Here is a 21,877-nt window from a genome sequence, read left to right on the forward strand (position 1 = left end):
CATCTCAACTAACCTGTTATGTTTAGCTGATCACTATAACAGTTGCTTTGTCTAATCGCATGTCATTGTGAAGTTGCAATTTTTCTGACAGCTTGGGAAACAGAACAAAATCATACTATTATAGTAGAGGTGCTCTTTTGAGTTTAAGATTAAAGTAAATGGTTAAGTCTGAGTAAAGTGAACCTACCTTACTCTGCATTCAGCCTGTCCTGTGCCTGACCTGGGAGTGTCGGGAGTAATAGCATTGATATCATTTTTTCTTTAACATGAAACAGGCTACTCTTGAGAACAATCCACTGCACATGCTCCAATCTTCACTTCATTTTTTTCTCTACTGTGGTTTCAGCAATTCAATGTTTTAGCAAATTTACTTGTAATCTGGCGACCATTCTTGTCACTCTTTTTATGTTGTCACTGTCAAATATTGTGCAATTTGGCAGTTACCTATTGTGGCACACAGATACCCCTCAAATAACCAACTTATTGACACAGTAATGTATGTGAGGGTATCTGTGTGCCACAATAGTAACTGCCAAATTGCACAATATTTACAGTTACAACATAAAAAGTGACAAAATGGTCGCCAGATTACAGGTAAATTGCTAAAACATTGACTTGCGAAACCACAGTAGAAAAAAAAATTAAGTTGAAGAATTGGAGCATGTGCAGTGGATTGGTTCTCAGAACCTGTTTCATGTTGGAGGTGTGGCTATTAAAAGGCAGCTTCATTGTGAATTGTCCTCAGTTCGGACTCCAGAGCTGCAAGTGTTTTGACATCTCTTCTTAGAATACTGTCATTGCACAGATAGCATTCACACAGTTGCAGAAAATGTTCTCGTACACTGTAGATCTAAATCAGTTAATTTATCTAATAGTTGTTATTTGTTTAGCATCGATTCTGATCAAAATATTGAAACTTTTTCGCAAGAGATGGATGTTGATGGCAGCGATGCAAGCTTTCCCCGGACCCCCAACGCACTGGCTGTATGGGCATGCACATGAGGTATGTATGAAATTCATCAATAAGTCAAATAATGCTGTTTTGTTCTTTGAGAACTCTCTTAGCATAGCCCACACTCTCAGCATAGCCAATACTTGTGATTTAATTCATTTATTGATTTTCACTATTGCTTCAAAATACAATTCAAGCAGATATAAGAGAAAAAGAGATAGTTTTTCTCTCTTTTCTATCATCGTGTATTGCTCTGACAGCTCAGTTCAGTTAGTAGAAATCCCACCTCTAGTTAAAAAGGTTTTGAGTTTCAGATTTATAACAGTGTTTGAGGTCATAATCCAGGTTGGTGCTTCAGTGCTGTACTGAAGGAGTACTATACTGTCAGTCGGTACAGTACTGAAGGAGTACTATACTGTCAGTCAGTGCAGTACTGAAGGAGTACTATACTGTCAGTCCGTGCAGTACTGAAGGCGTACTATACTGTCAGTCAGTGCAGTACTGAAGGAGTACTATACAGTCAGTCGGTTCAGTACTGAAGGAGTACTATACTGTCAGTCAGTGCAGTACTGAAGGAGTACTATACGGTCAGTCAGTGCAGTACTGAAGGCGTACTATGCTGTCAGTCAGTGCAGTACTGAAGGAGTACTATACTGTCAGTCAGTGCAGTACTGAAGGAGTACTATACTGTCAGTCGGTACAGTACTGAAGGAGTACTATACTGTCAGTCAGTGCAGTACTGAAGGAGTACTATACTGTCAGTCAGTAGAGTACTGAAGGAGTACTATACTGTCAGTCAGTACAGTACTGAAGGAGTAATATACTGTCAGTCGGTACAGTACTGAAGGAGTACTATACTGTCAGTCGGTACAGTACTGAAGGAGTACTATACTGTCAGTCGGTACAGTACTGAAGGAGTACTATACTGTCAGTCAGTGCAGTACTGAAGGAGTACTATACTGTCAGTCAGTGCAGTACTGAAGGAGTACTATACTGTCAGTCAGTGCAGTACTGAAGGAGTACTATACTGTCAGTCCGTGCAGTACTGAAGACGTACTATACTGTCAGTCAGTGCAGTACTGAAGGAGTACTATACTGTCAGTCGGTTCAGTACTGAAGGAGTACTATACTGTCAGTCAGTGCAGTACTGAAGGAGTACTATACGGTCAGTCAGTGCAGTACTGAAGGCGTACTATGCTGTCAGTCAGTGCAGTACTGAAGGAGTACTATACTGTCAGTCAGTGCAGTACTGAAGGAGTACTATACTGTCAGTCGGTACAGTACTGAAGGAGTACTATACTGTCAGTCAGTGCAGTACTGAAGGAGTACTATACTGTCAGTCGGTAGAGTACTGAAGGAGTACTATACTGTCAGTCGGTACAGTACTGAAGGAGTACTATACTGTCAGTCGGTACAGTACCGAAGGAGTATTATACTGTCAGTCAGTGCAGTACTGAAGGAGTACTATACTGTCAGTCGGTTCAGTACTGAAGGAGTGCTATACTGTCAGTCAGTGCAGTATTGAAGGAGTGCTATACTGTCAGTTGGTACAGTACTGAAGGAGTACTATACTGTCAGTCAGTGCAGTACTGAAGGATTACTATACTGTCAGTCGGTTCAGTACTGAAGGAGTACTATACTGTCAGTCAGTGCAGTACTGAAGGAGTGCTATACTGTCAGTCAGTGCAGTACTGAAGGATTACTATACTGTCAGTCGGTTCAGTACTGAAGGAGTACTATACTGTCAGTCAGTGCAGTACTGAAGGATTACTATACTGTCAGTCGGTACAGTACTGAAGGAGTACTATACTGTCAGTCAGTGCAGTACTGAAGGAGTACTATACTGTCAGTCAGTGCAGTACTGAAGGAGTACTATACTGTCAGTCAGTGCAGTACTGAAGGAGTACTATACTGTCAGTCGGTTCAGTACTGAAGGAGTACTATACTGTCAGTCAGTGCAGTACTGAAGGAGTACTATACGGTCAGTCAGTGCAGTACTGAAGGCGTACTATGCTGTCAGTCCGTGCAGTACTGAAGGCGTACTATACTGTCAGTCAGTGCAGTACTGAAGGAGTACTATACTGTCAGTCGGTTCAGTACTGAAGGAGTACTATACTGTCAGTCAGTGCAGTACTGAAGGAGTACTATACTGTCAGTCAGTGCAGTACTGAAGGCGTACTATGCTGTCAGTCAGTGCAGTACTGAAGGAGTACTATACTGTCAGTCGGTACAGTACTGAAGGAGTACTATACTGTCAGTCAGTGCAGTACTGAAGGAGTACTATACTGTCAGTCGGTTCAGTACTGAAGGAGTACTATACTGTCAGTCAGTGCAGTACTGAAGGAGTACTATGCGGTCAGTCAGTGCAGTACTGAAGGCGTACTATGCTGTCAGTCCGTGCAGTACTGAAGGCGTACTATACTGTCAGTCAGTGCAGTACTGAAGGAGTACTATACTGTCAGTCGGTTCAGTACTGAAGGAGTACTATACTGTCAGTCAGTGCAGTACTGAAGGAGTACTATACTGTCAGTCAGTGCAGTACTGAAGGCGTACTATGCTGTCAGTCAGTGCAGTACTGAAGGAGTACTATACTGTCAGTCGGTACAGTACTGAAGGAGTACTATACTGTCAGTCGGTACAGTACTGAAGGAGTACTATACTGTCAGTCGGTACAGTACTGAAGGAGTACTATACTGTCAGTCAGTGCAGTACTGAAGGAGTACGATACTGTCAGTCCGTGCAGTACTGAAGACGTACTATACTGTCAGTCAGTGCAGTACTGAAGGAGTACGATACTGTCAGTCGGTTCAGTACTGAAGGAGTACTATACTGTCAGTCAGTGCAGTACTGAAGGAGTACTATACTGTCAGTCAGTGCAGTACTGAAGGCGTACTATGCTGTCAGTCAGTGCAGTACTGAAGGAGTACTATACTGTCAGTCAGTGCAGTACTGAAGGAGTACTATACTGTCAGTCGGTACAGTACTGAAGGAGTACTATACTGTCAGTCAGTGCAGTACTGAAGGAGTACTATACTGTCAGTCGGTACAGTACTGAAGGAGTACTATACTGTCAGTCGGTACAGTACTGAAGGAGTACTATACTGTCAGTCAGTGCAGTACTGAAGGAGTACTATACTGTCAGTCCATGCAGTACTGAAGGCGTACTATACTGTCAGTCAGTGCAGTACTGAAGGAGTACTATACAGTCAGTCGGTTCAGTACTGAAGGAGTACTATACTGTCAGTCAGTGCAGTACTGAAGGAGTACTATACGGTCAGTCAGTGCAGTACTGAAGGCGTACTATGCTGTCAGTCAGTGCAGTACTGAAGGAGTACTATACTGTCAGTCAGTGCAGTACTGAAGGAGTACTATACTGTCAGTCGGTACAGTACTGAAGGAGTACTATACTGTCAGTCAGTGCAGTACTGAAGGAGTACTATACTGTCAGTCAGTGCAGTACTGAAGGAGTACTATACTGTCAGTCAGTACAGTACTGAAGGAGTAATATACTGTCAGTCGGTACAGTACTGAAGGAGTACTATACTGTCAGTCGGTACAGTACTGAAGGAGTACTATACTGTCAGTCGGTACAGTACTGAAGGAGTACTATACTGTCAGTCAGTGCAGTACTGAAGGAGTACTATACTGTCAGTCAGTGCAGTACTGAAGGAGTACTATACTGTCAGTCAGTGCAGTACTGAAGGAGTACTATACTGTCAGTCCGTGCAGTACTGAAGACGTACTATACTGTCAGTCAGTGCAGTACTGAAGGAGTACTATACTGTCAGTCGGTTCAGTACTGAAGGAGTACTATACTGTCAGTCAGTGCAGTACTGAAGGAGTACTATACGGTCAGTCAGTGCAGTACTGAAGGCGTACTATGCTGTCAGTCAGTGCAGTACTGAAGGAGTACTATACTGTCAGTCAGTGCAGTACTGAAGGAGTACTATACTGTCAGTCGGTACAGTACTGAAGGAGTACTATACTGTCAGTCAGTGCAGTACTGAAGGAGTACTATACTGTCAGTCGGTAGAGTACTGAAGGAGTACTATACTGTCAGTCGGTACAGTACTGAAGGAGTACTATACTGTCAGTCGGTACAGTACCGAAGGAGTATTATACTGTCAGTCAGTGCAGTACTGAAGGAGTACTATACTGTCAGTCGGTTCAGTACTGAAGGAGTGCTATACTGTCAGTCAGTGCAGTACTGAAGGAGTGCTATACTGTCAGTTGGTACAGTACTGAAGGAGTACTATACTGTCAGTCAGTGCAGTACTGAAGGATTACTATACTGTCAGTCGGTTCAGTACTGAAGGAGTACTATACTGTCAGTCAGTGCAGTACTGAAGGAGTGCTATACTGTCAGTCAGTGCAGTACTGAAGGATTACTATACTGTCAGTCGGTTCAGTACTGAAGGAGTACTGTACTGTCAGTCAGTGCAGTACTGAAGGATTACTATACTGTCAGTCGGTACAGTACTGAAGGAGTACTATACTGTCAGTCAGTGCAGTACTGAAGGAGTACTATACTGTCAGTCAGTGCAGTACTGAAGGAGTACTATACTGTCAGTCAGTGCAGTACTGAAGGAGTACTATACTGTCAGTCGGTTCAGTACTGAAGGAGTACTATACTGTCAGTCAGTGCAGTACTGAAGGAGTACTATACGGTCAGTCAGTGCAGTACTGAAGGCGTACTATGCTGTCAGTCCGTGCAGTACAGAAGGCGTACTATACTGTCAGTCAGTGCAGTACTGAAGGAGTACTATACTGTCAGTCGGTTCAGTACTGAAGGAGTACTATACTGTCAGTCAGTGCAGTACTGAAGGAGTACTATACTGTCAGTCAGTGCAGTACTGAAGGCGTACTATGCTGTCAGTCAGTGCAGTACTGAAGGAGTACTATACTGTCAGTCGGTACAGTACTGAAGGAGTACTATACTGTCAGTCGGTACAGTACTGAAGGAGTACTATACTGTCAGTCAGTGCAGTACTGAAGGAGTACTATACTGTCAGTCCGTGCAGTACTGAAGACGTACTATACTGTCAGTCAGTGCAGTACTGAAGGAGTACTACACTGTCAGTCAGTTCAGTACTGAAGGAGTACTATACTGTCAGTCAGTGCAGTACTGGAGGAGTACCATACGGTCAGTCAGTGCAGTACTGAAGGCGTACTATGCTGTCAGTCAGTGCAGTACTGAAGGAGTACTGTACTGTCAGTCAGTGCAGTACTGAAGGAGAACTATACTGTCAGTCGGTACAGTACTGAAGGAGTACTATACTGTCAGTCAGTGCAGTACTGAAGGAGTACTATACTGTCAGTCGGTACAGTACTGAAGGAGTACTATACTGTCAGTCAGTACAGTACTGAAGGAGTACTATACTGTCAGTCGGTTCAGTACTGAAGGAGTGCTATACTGTCAGTCAGTGCAGTACTGAAGGAGTGCTATACTGTCAGTTGGTACAGTACTGAAGGAGTACTATACTGTCAGTCAGTGCAGTACTGAAGGATTACTATACTGTCAGTCGGTTCAGTACTGAAGGAGTACTATACTGTCAGTCAGTGCAGTACTGAAGGAGTGCTATACTGTCAGTCAGTGCAGTACTGAAGGATTACTATACTGTCAGTCGGTTCAGTACTGAAGGAGTACTATACTGTCAGTCAGTGCAGTACTGAAGGATTACTATACTGTCAGTCGGTTCAGTACTGAAGGAGTACTATACTGTCAGTCAGTGCAGTACTGAAGGAGTGCTATACTGTCAGTCAGTGCAGTACTGAAGGATTACTATACTGTCAGTCGGTTCAGTACTGAAGGAGTACTATACTGTCAGTTGGTACAGTACTGAAGGAGTACTATACTGTCAGTCAGTGCAGTACTGAAGGAGTACTATACTGTCAGTCGGTACAGTACTGGAGGAGTACTATACTGTCAGTCGGTACAGTACTGGAGGAGTACTATACTGTCAGTCCGTGCAGTACTGGAGTACTATGCTGTTAGTCAGTGCAGTACTGAAGGTGCACTATACTGTCAGTCGGTACAGTACTGGAGGAGTACTATACTGTCAGTCGGTACAGTACTGGTGGAGTACTATACTGTCAGTCCGTGCAGTACTGAAGGAGTACTATACTGTCAGTCAGTGCAGTACTGAAGGAGTGCTATACTGTCAGTTGGTACAGTACTGAAGGAGTACTATACTGTCAGTCAGTGCAGTACTGAAGGATTACTATACTGTCAGTCGGTTCAGTACTGAAGGAGTACTATACTGTCAGTCAGTGCAGTACTGAAGGAGTGCTATACTGTCAGTCAGTGCAGTACTGAAGGATTACTATACTGTCAGTCGGTTCAGTACTGAAGGAGTACTATACTGTCAGTCAGTGCAGTACTGAAGGAGTGCTATACTGTCAGTCAGTGCAGTACTGAAGGATTACTATACTGTCAGTCGGTTCAGTACTGAAGGAGTACTATACTGTCAGTTGGTACAGTACTGAAGCCGTACTATACTGTCAGTCGGTTCAGCACTGAAGGAGTACTATACTGTCAGTCAGTGCAGTACTGAAGGAGTACTATCCTGTCAGTCGGTGCAGTACTGAAGGAGTACTATACTGTCAGTTGGTACAGTACTGAAGGAGTACTATACTGTCAGTCCGTGCAGTACTGGAGTACTATACTGTCAGTCGATACAGTACTGAAGGAGTACTATACGGTCAGTCAGTGCAGCACTGAAGGAGTACTATACTGTCAGTCAGTGCAGTACTGAAGGAGTACTATCCTGTCAGTCAGTGCAGTACTGAAGGAGTACTATACTGTCAGTCAGTGCAGTACTGAAGGAGTACTATACGGTCAGTCAGTGCAGTACTGAAGGAGTACTATACTGTCAGTCAGTGCAGAACTGAAGGAGTACTATACTGTCAGTCAGTGCAGTACTGAAAGAGTGCTATACTGTCAGTTGGTACAGTACTGAAGTAGTACTATACTGTCAGTCCGTGCAGTACTGGAGTACTATATTGTCAATCAGTGCAGTACTGAAGTACTATACTGTCAGTCCGTGCAGTACTGAAGTAGTGCTATACTGTCAGTCGGTACAGTACTGAAGGAGTACTATACTGTCAGTCGATACAGTACTGAAGGAGTATTATTCTGTCAGTCGGTACAGTACTGGAGGAGTACTATGTTGTCAGTCGGTACAGTACTGAAGGAGTATTATTCTGTCAGTCGGTACAGTACTGAAGGAGTACTATACTGTCAGTCAGTGCAGTACTGAAGGAGTACTATACTGTCAGTCGGTACAGTACTGAAGGAGTACTATACTGTCAGTCAGTGCAGTACTGAAGGAGTACTATACTGTCAGTCAGTGCAGTACTGAAGGAGTACTATACTGTCAGTCGGTACAGTACTGGAGGAGTACTATACTGTCAGTCGGTACAGTACTGGAGGAGTACTATACTGTCAGTCCGTGCAGTACTGGAGTACTATGCTGTTAGTCGGTGCAGTACTGAAGGTGTACTATACTGTCAGTCGGTACAGTACTGGAGGAGTACTATACTGTCAGTCGGTACAGTACTGGTGGAGTACTATACTGTCAGTCCGTGCAGTACTGAAGGTGTACTATACTGTCAGTCCGTGCAGTACTGGAGTACTATACTGTCAGTCGCTGCAGTACTGAAGGAGTACTATACTGTCAGTCAGTGCAGTACTGGAGTACTATGCTGTCAGTCAGTGCAGTACTGAAGGAGTACTATACTGTCAGTCAGTGCAGTACTGAAGGAGTACTATACTGTCAGTCAGTGCAGTACTGAAGGAGTACTATGCTGTCAGTCAGTGCAGTACTGAAGGAGTACTATACTGTCAGTCAGTGCAGTACTGAAGGAGTACTATGCTGTCAGTCAGTGCAGTACTGAAGGAGTACTATACTGTCAGTCAGTGCAGTACTGAAGGAGTACTATACGGTCAGTCAGTGCAGTACTGAAGGAGTACTATACGGTCAGTCAGTGCAGTACTGAAGGAGTACTATACTGTCAGTCAGTACAGTACTGAAGGAGTACTATACTGTCAGTCAGTACAGTACTGAAGGAGTACTATACGGTCAGTCAGTGCAGTACTGAAGGAGTACTATACGGTCAGTCAGTGCAGTACTGAAGGAGTACTATACGGTCAGTCAGTGCAGTACTGAAGGAGTACTATACTGTCAGTCAGTGCAGTACTGAAGGAGTACTATACTGTCAGTCGGTACAGTACTGAAGGTGTACTATACTGTCAGTCAGTGCAGTACTGAAGGAGTACTATACTGTCAGTCAGTGCAGTACTGAAGGAGTACTATACTGTCAGTCAGTGCAGTACTGAAGGAGTACTATACTGTCAGTCGGTACAGTACTGAAGGAGTACTATACTGTCAGTCAGTACAGTACTGAAGGAGTACTATACTGTCAGTCAGTGCTGTACTGAAGGTGTACTATACTGTCAGTCAGTACAGTACTGAAGGAGTACTATACTGTCAGTCAGTACAGTACTGAAGGAGTACTATACTGTCAGTCAGTACAGTACTGAAGGTGTACTATACTGTCAGTCAGTACAGTACTGAAGGAGTACTATACTGTCAGTCAGTGCAGTACTGAAGGAGTACTATACTGTCAGTCAGTGCAGTACTGAAGGAGTACTATACTGTCAGTCAGTGCAGTACTGAAGGAGTACTATACTGTCAGTCAGTGCAGTACTGAAGGTGTACTATACTGTCAGTCAGTGCAGTACTGAAGGAGTACTATACTGTCAGTCAGTGCAGTACTGAAGGTGTACTGTCAGAAGTGCCTTCCTTGAGATTAATCATTTTAAGCAATTTTATGAAATCTGACTCTCAGTGGGGACACTCGATCACCGGGATCTTGTGGAGAGACCCCTTGCAAACTTTCTGTTCAGATCTTTATGGTCAATGGTCTATGGCACTATTTGAAGAAGAGCATTGAGTCTTCCTGCTGCTGGCCATCATTCTCCCCTCAAACAATGCCACCAAAAAAAGCAGATCAGCTGGTCATTCATCTCATTCCTGTTGCAGAATAGTTGTTGCATTTGCCTACATAACAACTGTCATTTCAATTCAAAAATAGTTAATTTTGTGAAGCACTTAATGATATTTCAATATGATCTGATGCTTTTATATTTATTAAATTATATAGTTTGCTCATTCAGCATATTGTGCAGAATAAGTCCAATCAAATATTATTATTGTTAATAATAATGGAAAGATTACAGCAACTTCCTGAGGTTTCTGTTGGTAAACGCACTGACAGCTGTAGATATACAGGTAAGGAAAATCCCAGGATCAATCACAGTCTGTGCTCAAACAACTAACCACAGCCAGGACAGCAGTATGGATGCTACTTTGGCCTCAGTGCCCCTGGCCGAGGGAGGAATAAATCATCTAGGATTCTTATTCATTATCTAGTGATTCCTGCTGGAAAGAGTTTGAAGTTCAACTGCAAAAAAAAATCATACACAAATGTGATGCCTACCATGCTTGAACAGCCTGTTAACACTTTTACAGTCTAGGGTTACTTGTGAAAAATAGCCACCTGGGTAATATACTAGCGAATTGTTGGAATTCATAGAGTTAACCCCCAGTATGAATCAGTGGGGAATCATGAGGGAAAAACCTGCTTGACCTCGTCCTCACCAATCTACCTGTCGCAGATGCATCTGTCCATGGCAGTATTGGTAGGGGTGACCACCGCACAGTCATTATGGAGACGAAGTCCCGTCTTCACACTGAGGACACCCTCCATTGTGTTGTGTGGCACTACCACCGTGCTAAATGGGATAGATTCAGAATAGATCTAGCAGCTCAAAATTGGGCATCCATGAGGCACTATGGACCATCAGCAGCAGCAGAATTATATTCCACCACAATCTGTAACCTCATGGCTCAGCACATCCCTCACTCTACCATTACCATCAAGCCGGGGGACCAACCCTGGTTCAATAAGGAGTGTAGAAGAGCATGCCAGGAGCAGCACCAGGCATACCTAAAAATGATGTGCCAACCTGGGGAAGCTGCAACACAGGACTACATGCATGCTAAACAGCAGAAGCAGCAAGCTATAGGCAGGGCTAAGCGATCCCATAATCAACGGATCAGATCAAAGCTTTGCAGTCCTGCCACATCCAGTTGTGAATGGTGGTGGATCATTAAACAAATAACGGGAGGAGGAGCCTCCATGAATATCCCCATCCTCAATGATGGTGGAGCCCAGCATATGAGTGCTAAAGACAAGGCTAAAGCGTTTGCAACTATCTTCAGCCAGAAGTGCAGAGTGAATGATCCATATCGGCCTCCTCCTGAGGTCCTCACCATCCCAGAAGCCAGTCTTCAGCCAATTCGATTCACTCCACATGATATCAAGAAATGGCTGAGCGCACTGGATACAGCAAAGGCTATTGGTCCCAACAACATCCCAGCTGTTGTGCTGAAAACTTGTGCTCCAGAACTAGCCACACCTCTAGCCAAGCTGTTCTAGTGCAGTTACAACACAGGCATCTATCCAACAATGTGGAAATCTGCCCAGGTATGTCCTGTCCACAAAAACAGGACAAATTCAACCTGGCCAATTACCGCCCCATCAGTCTACTCTCAATTGTCAACAAAGTGATGGAAGGTGTCATCGACAGTGCTATCAAGTGGCACTTACTCACCAATAACCTGCTCACTGATGCCCAGTTTGGCTTCCGCCAAGACCATTCGGCTCCCGACTTCAATACAGCCTTGGTCCAAACATGGACAAAGGAGCTGAATTCCAGAGGTGAGGTGAGAGTGACTGCCCTTGACATCAAGATAGCACATGACCGAGTGTGGCATCAAGGAGCCCCAGTAAAACTGAAGTCACTGGGAATCGGGGGGGGGGGAAACTCTCCACTGGCTGGAGTCTTACCTAGCACAAAGGAAGATGGTTGTGGTGGTTGATGGTCAATCATCACAGCCCCAGGACATTGCTGCAGGAGTTCCTCAAGGCAGTGTCCTAGGCCCAACCATCTTCAGCTGCTTCATCAATGACCTTCCTCCAACATAAGGTCAGAAATGGGGATGTTTGCTGATGGCTGCACAGTGTTTAGTGCCATTCACAACTCCTCAGATAATGAAGCAGTCCATGCCCGCATGCAACAAGACCTGGACGACGTTCAGGTTTGGGCTGATAAATGGCAGGTAACATTCGTGCCATACAAGTGCCAGGCAATGGCTATCTCCAACAAGCGAGAGTCTAACCACTGCCCCTTGACATTCAATGGCATTACCATCGCCGAATCCCCCAACCTCAACATCCTGGGGGGTCACCATTGACCAGAAACTTAACTGGACCAGTCACATAAATACTGTGGCTACAAGAGCAGGTCAGAGGCTAGGTATTCTACGGTGAGTGTCTCACCTCCTGACTCCCCAAAGTCCACCATTTACAAGGCACAAGTCAGGAGTGTGATGGAATACTCTCCACTTGCCTGGATGAGTGCAGCTCCAACAACACTCAAGAAGCTCGACACCATCCAGGACAAAGCAGCCCGCTTGATTGGCACCCCATCCACCACCTTAAACATTCACTCCCTCCACCACCGGCATACCATGGCTGCAGTGTGTACCATCTACAAGATGCACTGCAGTAACTCGCCAAGGCTTCTTCAGCAGCACCTCCCAAACCCGCGACCTCTTCCACCTAGAAGGACAAGGGCAGCAGGCGCATGGGAACATCACCACCTGCAAGTTCTCCTCCAAGTCACACACCATCCTGACTTAGAAGTATATCGCCGATCCTTCATCGTCGCTGGGTCAAAATCCTGGAACTCCCTACCTAACAGCACTGTGGGAGTACCTTCACCACACGGACTGCAGCGGTTCAAGAAGGCAGCTCACCACCACCTTCTCAAGGGCAATTAGGGATGGGCAATAAATGCTGGTCTTGCCAGCGATGCCCACATCGCATAAAACAATTATATATTTTTTAAATACCATCAGGAATGGAGGAGAGAAAACTGGCAAGAAATCCCCCTGCCCCCCCCCCAACCCACCCTTTGTATGATTTAAGGTTGCAGCTTTTGTTCACTTTCAGTGGTCAAGAGAGTATTCTTGTGCTAACCTTGTCTGCTTTGAGTCATTTGTTTCCTACTTGGTGATTACTTATCCTGAGTATGTCAAGACTGGCATGGGTTCAGAGGTAAAATCTTTCAGGTTTGTCAATGTTTTATTTTATCTTGTTGAATTTCATTACAGTTTTCTCAAGATGGGACAGATTTAGACAAGACTGTGGTATGGTCAAAGAAATATCCATATGGCCACCCAGTGTGGTTTGGTCCATTTACAGCATTCTTAAATGTATACCACCCTGACTATGCTAAGGCATTACTTGCAGTTTCAGGTAAGAAATTCAGATTTTTCTCAGAATATCTGATATGCAGATCTTAATCTGAATTGTTAAAGGAGATTGTCACCTTATCAAGCAGGAAATGTGTCCACAAAAGTTATATGTCATTTTTTGCAAGAGAAGCAATGCTATTTGGTGGTTCGACAAATAGCCTAATACCTGTAATATCTTGAAGTCAACTTTACTCCTTTAACATGTGGGATTTTAACATTTCTTACTCTATGGAAGCTTTAAGGAATTTTTAACATCTGTAGTAACATTGTAAAGTCATTTTTTGGCACTAGGATTTTTATTGATATTGATATTTAAAAGGGAAACAGGATATACTGATTTATCCCATGATTCTCAATGTTGTAAAAATACATGTATGTACACTGCCAGTGTAAAATTCATGGGAGCAATGACTATAGTAGTATTGATAGAGAGACATAACAAGATTTGCAAAGGAAAGAGAAAGGATACAGGCTAGGGGTGAGAGAAGGATTACTGATCAGACAATAAGCTTTTTCTTGTGTCCTGTTCAAAAGAGCAAGAGCTGTTAGAAGAGCCTCCCAGAGGGAGGTCTATTCATGTCTTGAATATTTGAGGAGAGATGATGTATTTAGCAAAAGAAAAGGAAATAGTGTTTCCTGGGACAGTTTTAACAATGAAGTGTTAGCTTTGGCTTAGGTTTTAGTGATCGTACCACCCAAGGACAACCTCTCATTGGTCAAAAATTGCCGTCTGCCATTCTTCAATTATGTTGTAGCCGCCAAGCTCCTTTTCACTCCCTACTCACATTTCCAAACCTCCTAAGTGCATCCAAGCTCCTCTTCACTTGATATCTCTCTCTACATTCCTCTTACAAGGAATATACCTCTATATGCCTCAATATTCCTCTCTCTCTCTATTTATCTAATAACATATATATAGAGAGAGAGCGAGAGAGAGATAGAGAGAATCATAGAATCACACAGCGCAGATGGAGGCCATTTTGCGCACCGTGCCTGTGCCGGCACTTTGAAAGATATATATATATATATCTATCATTGAATCATAGAAATTTATGGCGCAGAAGGAAGCCATTCAGCCCATCATGTCTGTGCTGGCCAAAAAAGAGCTATCCAGCCTAATCCCACTTTCCAGCTCTTGGTCCGTAGCCTTGCAATTAAGGGCATTTCAAGGGCATATCCAAGTACTTTTTAAATGCGATGAGGGTTTCTGCCTCTACCACCCTTTCAGGAAGTGAGTTCCAAACCCCCACCACCCTCTGGGTGAAAAAAGTTCTCCTCAACTCCCCTCTAATTTATTTTAATTTAAATCTATGCCCCCTGGTTATTGACCTCTCTAAGATACAGTAAATAGGTCCATCCAATCCACTCTATCTCGGCCCTCATGATTTTATACACCTCAATTAAGTCGCCCCTCAGTCTCCTCTGTTCTAAAGAAAACAACCCCAGCCTATCCAAACTTTCCTCATAGCTAAATTTTCCCAGTCCTGGCAACATCCTTGTAAATCTCCTCTGTACCCTCTCTAGTGCAATCACATCTTTTCTGTAATGTGGCGACCAGAACTGTACGCAGTACTTTAGCTGAGGCCTAACTAGTGTTTTATACAGTTCAAGCATAACCTCCCTGCTCTTATATTCTATGCCTCAGCTAATAAAGGAAAGTATCCCGTATGCCTTCTTAACCACCTTATCTACCTGTCCTGCTACCTTAAGGGATCTGTGGACATGCACTCCAAGGTCCCTCTATTCCTCTACGCTTCTCAGTATCATACCATTTATTGTGTATTCCCTTGCCTTGTTAGCCCTCCCCAAATGCATACCTCACACTTCTCCGGATTGAATTCCATTTGCCACTTTTCTGCCCACCTGACCAGTCCATTGATATCTTCCTGCAGTCTGCAGCATTCTTCCTCTCTATCAACATCACGGCCAATTTTTGTATCATCTGCAAACTTCTTAATCATGCTCCCTACATTGAAGTCTAAACCATCGATATATACCACAAAGAGCAAGATACCTAGGTACTGAGCCCTGCGGAACACAACTGGAAACAACCTACCAGTCACAAAAACACCCGTCGACCAGGACCCTTTGCTTCCTGCCACTGAGCCAATTTTGGATCCAACTTACCACTTTCATATATATATTCCTCTTCCTTGAAAACTCCCTATCCTTTTCCTTCCAAGTATTAACTACTTGTTCCTTTCCTTTGAACAATCTTTTCCTTCGTCATTTCCTACCCAGTCTTACTTTTCTGTTCCTTCCCACTCAATTTACTCCTCTATCTGTATCCCTCTTCTGCCTGATGTTTGACTACCTGGCCCTGTCCCCTTAATCTACCTTCACTCAAAGACAAAATACAGCATAATATCATAGAATGGTTACAGCACAGAAGGAGGCCATTCAGCCCATCAAGCCCATGCCAGCTCTCTGCAAGAGCAATTCAGCTAGTCCCAATCCCCTGCCCTTTCCTCGTAGCCCTGCAAATTTTTTTACCTTCAGGTACTTATCCAATTCCCTTTTGAAAGCCACAATTGAGTCTGCCTCCACCACCCTTTCAGGCAGTGCATTCCAGATCCTAACAACTCGCTGCGTAAAAAAGTTTTTCCTCATGTCGCCTTTGGTTCTTTTGCCAATCACCTTAAATCTGTGTTCTCTGGTTCTCGACCCTTCCACCAATGGGAACAGTTTCTCTCTCTCTACTCTGTCTAGACCCCTCATGATTTTGAACACCTCGATCAAATCTCCTCTCAACCTTCTCTGTTCTAAGGAGAACAACCCCAGCTTCTCTAGTCTATCCACGTAACTGAAGTCCCTCATCCTTGGAATCATTCTCGTAAATCTTTTTGCACCCTCTCTAAGGCCTTCACATCCTTCCTAAAGAGTGGTGCCCAGAGTTGGACACAATGGCCTAGAAATTCACTTTGGGCCCGCCAGCTGGCGTGTGCCCAAAAGCTAGCGCTGAGCGCGGAGCCAGTTGCGCCCGTCAGATATTCGGTTTTTGCGCCCCAAGTCGGAACCGGGTGCTATTCCAGGGTGTGCCCGCCCCCGCTTGGGGCGCTGAAACTGAATTTCAGCGCTCTAGGCGCCGCTGCGCTATCCGCTGCGGAGCGGCAGGCTGCGGTACTGCAGGCCTCCTCCTTCTCTTAAGGGGGAGGTGCCTGCAACGGGGAGTTCGCCGCTGGATAGTGCCGGCAAATGAGCCCGGCACCACGGAGAAGTGCCGGGTTCACGGAAAGCTGCCGGCAATGCCGCGGGGGGGGGGAGGTGGAGGAGGCCGGGGAAGGAGGTGCGGGCAGGCGGCCGCCAAAAAAGCGGCCGGCCGCACCTCCACCTTAAAGCACCCCACTAAGGCTACAGGACGGCCCCGTTTTCTGATCACTGTTTGCGGCCGCTGCGGAAGAGGCGGCCGCAACTAAATATGGTGGTTGGGCCGGTAGCGGGGCGGTAGCGGGGCACTGCGCACACCGATGACGTCATCGGTGGCGGCGCAGCGCTACTGGCTAACGCCGCCATTACCGCAGCGCTGAATATCGGCGAAAGCTCAGCAAGTGGCGCAAAAGCCCTCTTTGGGCGAAAACTGGGCGCAAAGCCTACTGAATTTCTAGGCCAATACTCCAGTTGAGGCGGAACCAGTGTTTTACAAAGGTACATCATAACTTCCTTGCTTTTGTAATCTATGCCTCTATTTATGAAGCCCAGGATCCCGTATGCATTTTTAACCGCTTTCTCAATCTGCCCTGCCACCTTCAATGATTTGTGTACATTTTTCCCCCAGGTCTCTCTGTTCATGCACCCCCTTTAGGATTGTACCCTTTAGTTTATATTGCCTCTCCTCGTTCTTCCTACCAAAATGTATCACTTTGCACTTTTCTGCGTTAAACTTCATCTGCCACGTGTCCGCCCATTTCACCAGCCTCTCTATGTCTTCTTGAAGTCTATCACTATCCTCCTCACTGTTCACTATACTTTGTACCATCTGAAAATCTTGAAATTGTGCCCTGTACACACAAGTCCAAGTCATTAATATATATCAAGAAAAGCAGTGGTCCTAGTACTGACACCTGGGGAACACCACTGTATACCTTCCTCCAGTCTGAAAAACAACCGTTCACCACTACTCTCTGTTTCCTGTCACTTAGCCAATTTTGTATCCATGCTGCCACTGTCCCTTTTATTCCATGGACTTCAACTTTGCTGGCAAACCTATTATGTGACACTTTATCAAATGCCTTTTTGAAGTCCATGTACACCACGTCAACCTCATCAACCCTCTGTTACCTCATCTGAAAACTTAATCAAGTTAGTTAAACACAATTTGCCTTTAATAAATCTGTGCTGGCTTTCCTTAATTAATCCACACTTGTCCTAGTGACTGTTAACTTTGTCCCTGATTATCGTTTCTAAAAGGTTCCCCACTGCCGAGGTTAAATTGACTGGCCTATAGTTGCTGGGTTTATCCTTACAACCTTTTTTGAACAAGGGTGTAACATTTGCAATTCTCCAGTCCTCTGGCACCAGCCCCGTATCTAAGGAGGATTGGAAGTTTATGGCCAGTACCTCTACAATTTCCACCTTTACTTCCCACAGCATCCTAGGATGCATCCCATCTGGTCCTGGTGTCTTATCAACTTTAAGTACAGACAGCCTTTCTAATACCTCCTCTTTATCAATTTTTATCTCATCCAGTATCTCCACTACCTCCTCTTTTACTATGACTTTGGCAGCATCTTCTTCCTTGGTGAAGACAGATGCAAAGTACTCATTTAGTACCTCAGCCATGCCCTCTGCCTCCATGTGTAGGTCTCCTTTTTGGTCCCTAATCGGCCCCACCGCTCCTCTTACTACCCGTTTATTATTTATATGCCTATAGAAGACTTTTGAATTCCCTTTTATGTTAGCTGCCAATCTATTCTCATATCCTCTCTTTGCCCCACTTATTTTCTTTTTCACTTCCCCTCTGAACTTTCTATATTCAGCCTGATTCTCACTTGTATTCTCAACCTGAGATCTGTCATACGCGCTCTTTTTCTGCTTCATCTTACTCTCTATCTCTTTTGTCATCCAGGGAGCTCTGGCTTTAGTTGCTCTACCCTTCTCCCTTGTGGGAATGTACCTTGACTGTAACCGAACCATCTCTTTAAAGGCAGCCCATTGTACGATTACAGTTTTGCCAACCAATCTTTGATTCCAATTTACCCAGGCCAGATCCATTCTCAACCACTAAGATTTGCCATCCTCCAATTAAGTATTTTTACTCTAGTTTGCTCCCTGTCCTTTTCCATAGTTAATCTAAACCTTATGATACTGTGATCACTGTTCCCCAAATGTTCCCCTACTGACACTTGTTCCACTTGACCCACCTCACTCCCCAGAACCAGATCCAGGAAAGCCGCCTTCTGCGTTGGGCCAGAAACGTATTGATCAAGAAAGTTCTCCTGAACACACTTCAGAAATTCTTCCCCCTCTCTGCCCTTTACACTATTACTATCCCAGTCTATATTAGGATAATTGAAGTCCCCCATTATCACTATTCTATAGTTCTTGCACCTCTGTAATTTCCCTGCAATTTTGCTCCTCCATATCTTTCCCACTAGTTGGTGGCCTATAGAATACACTTAGTAGTGTAATCGCACCTCTGTTATTTCTTAACTCTAACTAAATAGATTCTGTCCTTGGCCCCTCCAGGACATCCTCTATCTCCAGCACTGTAACATTCTTCTTAATTAATACTGCCACACCAACTCCATTCTTTCCTTCCCTATCTTTTCTGAACATCTTATATTCAAGAATATTTAAAACCCAATCCTGCCCTTTTTTGAACCAGGTTTCCATTATCACCATGACATCATATTCCCATGTAGCTATTTGTGCCTGCAGCTCACCAACCTTATTTACCATGGTTCGTGCGTTTACACACATGCACTATATACCCATCTTAGACCTTCTTGTATTCTCTCTTAGTTGGACCCCACCTAATACCTTACTATTTCTTACTTTAGTGCTATCTGTCTCTCCCAATCCTTTGTGCAGCTTGTTTCTCCTTTCTCATGCTACATCCTGGTGCCCATCCCCCTGTCAAATTAACTTAAACCCTCCCAAACAGCACTAGCAACCACCCCCGCCCCCCCACCCCATGAGGACATTGGTCCCAGCTCTGTTGAGGTGCAACCCGTCCAACCTGTACAGGTCCCACCTCCCCCAGAACCTGGAGCTTGAGCTCCTCCAGCTGACGACACTTCCTGCACACGGGTTTGTCCAGGACACTGGAAGCGTCCTGGAGTTCCCACATGGCACATGATGTGCATTCCATGGGACTAAGGTGCCCTGCCTCTATTTAATAGATTGTTAACTAACTTAACAGAAATAAACTCAAGACTTAAAAAAGACCAAACTCTTCAGCTCCTTTCCTTGTGCTGATGTCCCTATCCTTGCTCCCTGACGCTCACACTCCCTCTGGGCTCTTGGGCCTACTTTTATCTCCAGCTGCTCCTCTTGCTCACTCCTCCTTCCCCCTCTGCTCCGAATTTCCACTCTCTCCAAATTCCCAATTTAGCACTTTGTCTAGAAGCACTCCGTTTAGGATCACCCTGTGCAGCCCACTCTGTGCGTCAGCAGTTACTTGCAAATCACTCATTCCAAGTAGAACCCTGTTGCCTCCAGGGAAAGAAGGATAAAATAGCTGGGGTTATTCATCCTCAAGGGATCAGCTACCTTAACAGTTTCCAATTATACACAGGAGACACTGGGAGCATATTTCTTGTAATATTAAATAAATTGCTGGTGTCACTCACCAAGTGTTGAGTGAAACATAGATTAATAAAATTCAAAAGGATCCATTAAGCAGATGAGTTAGTGGATAGTAAACAGATTTCACTGTGCAAACATAGAAACATAGAAGATAGGAGCAGGAGTAGGCCATTCGGCCCCTCGAGCCTGTTCTGCCATTTAATGAGATCATGGCTGATCATCCAAATTCAGTTCCCTGTCCCTGCTTTCTCCCCATATCCCTTGAGCCCTTTAGCCTTAAGAAATATATCTAACTCCTTCCTGAATATATTTAATGAATTCACCTCAACGGCCTTCTGTGGTGGAGAATTCCACAGGTTCACCACTCTCTGGGTGAAGAAATTCCTCCTCATCTCAGTCCTAAATGGCTTACCCATTATCCTTAGACTATGACCCCTGGTTCTGGACTGCCCCGCCATCGGGAACATCCTTCCTGCATCTAGTCTGTCTAGGCCTGTTAGAATTTTATAAGTTTCAATGAGATCCCTCATTCTTCTAATCTCTGACGAATATAAGCCCAATCGACCCAATCTCTTTTAATATGTCATTCCTGCCATCCCAGGTATCAGTCTGGTGAATCTTCGCTGCACTCCCTCCATGGCAAGAACATCCTTCCTCAGATAAGGCGACCAAAACTGCACACAATATTCAAGGTGTGGTCTCACCAAGGCCCTGTACAACTGCAGCAAGACATCCTTGCTCCTGTACTCGAATCCTCTCGCTACAAAGGCCAACATACCATTTGCCTTCTGAACCGCCTGCTGCAACTGCATGCTTACCTTCAGCGACTGGTGCACAAGGACACCTAGGTCTCATTGCACTTCCCCTTTTCCCAATCTATTGCCGTTCAGATAATAATCTGCCTTCCTGTTTTTGCCACCAAAGTGGATAACCTCACATTTGTCCATGCTTCTGCCCAATCATCCAACCTGTCCAAATCATCCTGGAGTTTCTCGGCATCCTCCTCACAGCACACACGCCCACCCAGCTTTGTGTCGTCTGCAAATTTGGAGATATTACATCTAGTTCCCTTGTCTAGATCATCAATATACTAGCTGGAGTGCCCAGCAGTGCCGAGGGTTTTTTGAGGGCATGTTGTTATGAAAAAAGTAGAAATAATTTTTATTATATATATATAAATGAGTTTGTCTGTCTGTGTGGGAAGGAGAGAGAGAGAGAGAGAGAGGGAAAGAGATAGAGAGAGACTGGGGGGGAGAGAGGCCTGGGGATTGAGAGAGAGACTGGGGGGAGAAGAGAGAGACGGGGGGGAGAGAGAGACTGGGGGAGAGAGCGACTGGGGGGGAGAGAGCGACTGGGGGGAGAAAGCAACTGGGGGGGAGAGAGAGACGGGGGAGAGAGAGACTGGGGGGGAGAGAGAGAGAGACGGGGGAGAGAGAGACTGGGGGGAAGAGAGAGAGAGAGAAACGGGGGGGAGAGAGAGAGAGACTGGGGAGAGAGAGACTGGGGGAGAGAGAGAGAGAGACTGGGGAAGAGAGAGAGAGACTGGGGGGGAGAGAGAGAGAGAGACACGGGCGGAGAGAGAGAGAGAGAGACGGGGGGGAGAGAGAGAGAGAGACTGGGGGAAGAGAGAGAGAGAGAGAGAGACTGGGGGAGAGAGAGAGAGAGAGACTGGGGGAAGAGAGAGAGAGAGAGAGACTGGGGGAGAGAGAGAGAGAGAGACTGGGGGGAGAAGAGAGAGATGGGGAAGAGAGAGAGAGAGAGAGAGAGAGACTGGGGGGAGAAGAGAGAGACG

At 45.1% G+C, this 21,877-nt stretch overlaps 1 protein-coding gene across 1 annotated transcript in view; it reads left to right on the top strand.

Annotated features, from left to right (window-relative positions):
- Positions 1-485: 485 nt before the first annotated feature.
- LOC147122073 (cytochrome P450 4B1-like) overlaps positions 486-21,877 on the top strand; it is an 80,969-nt gene continuing 59,577 nt past the window's right edge. Inside the window, exons 1-2 of the mRNA XM_085982793.1 lie at positions 486-1,003; positions 13,195-13,339. Coding sequence (XP_085838919.1) covers positions 830-1,003; positions 13,195-13,339 — 319 coding nt within the window. The 5' untranslated portion in view covers positions 486-829. The remainder of the gene's footprint in view (positions 1,004-13,194; positions 13,340-21,877) is intronic.

The sequence above is a fragment of the Somniosus microcephalus genome, chromosome 3 (assembly GCF_052327205.1).
Source record: "Somniosus microcephalus isolate GS21.2 chromosome 3, FLI_Smic_1.0, whole genome shotgun sequence".
Lineage (NCBI taxonomy): Eukaryota > Metazoa > Chordata > Chondrichthyes > Squaliformes > Somniosidae > Somniosus > Somniosus microcephalus.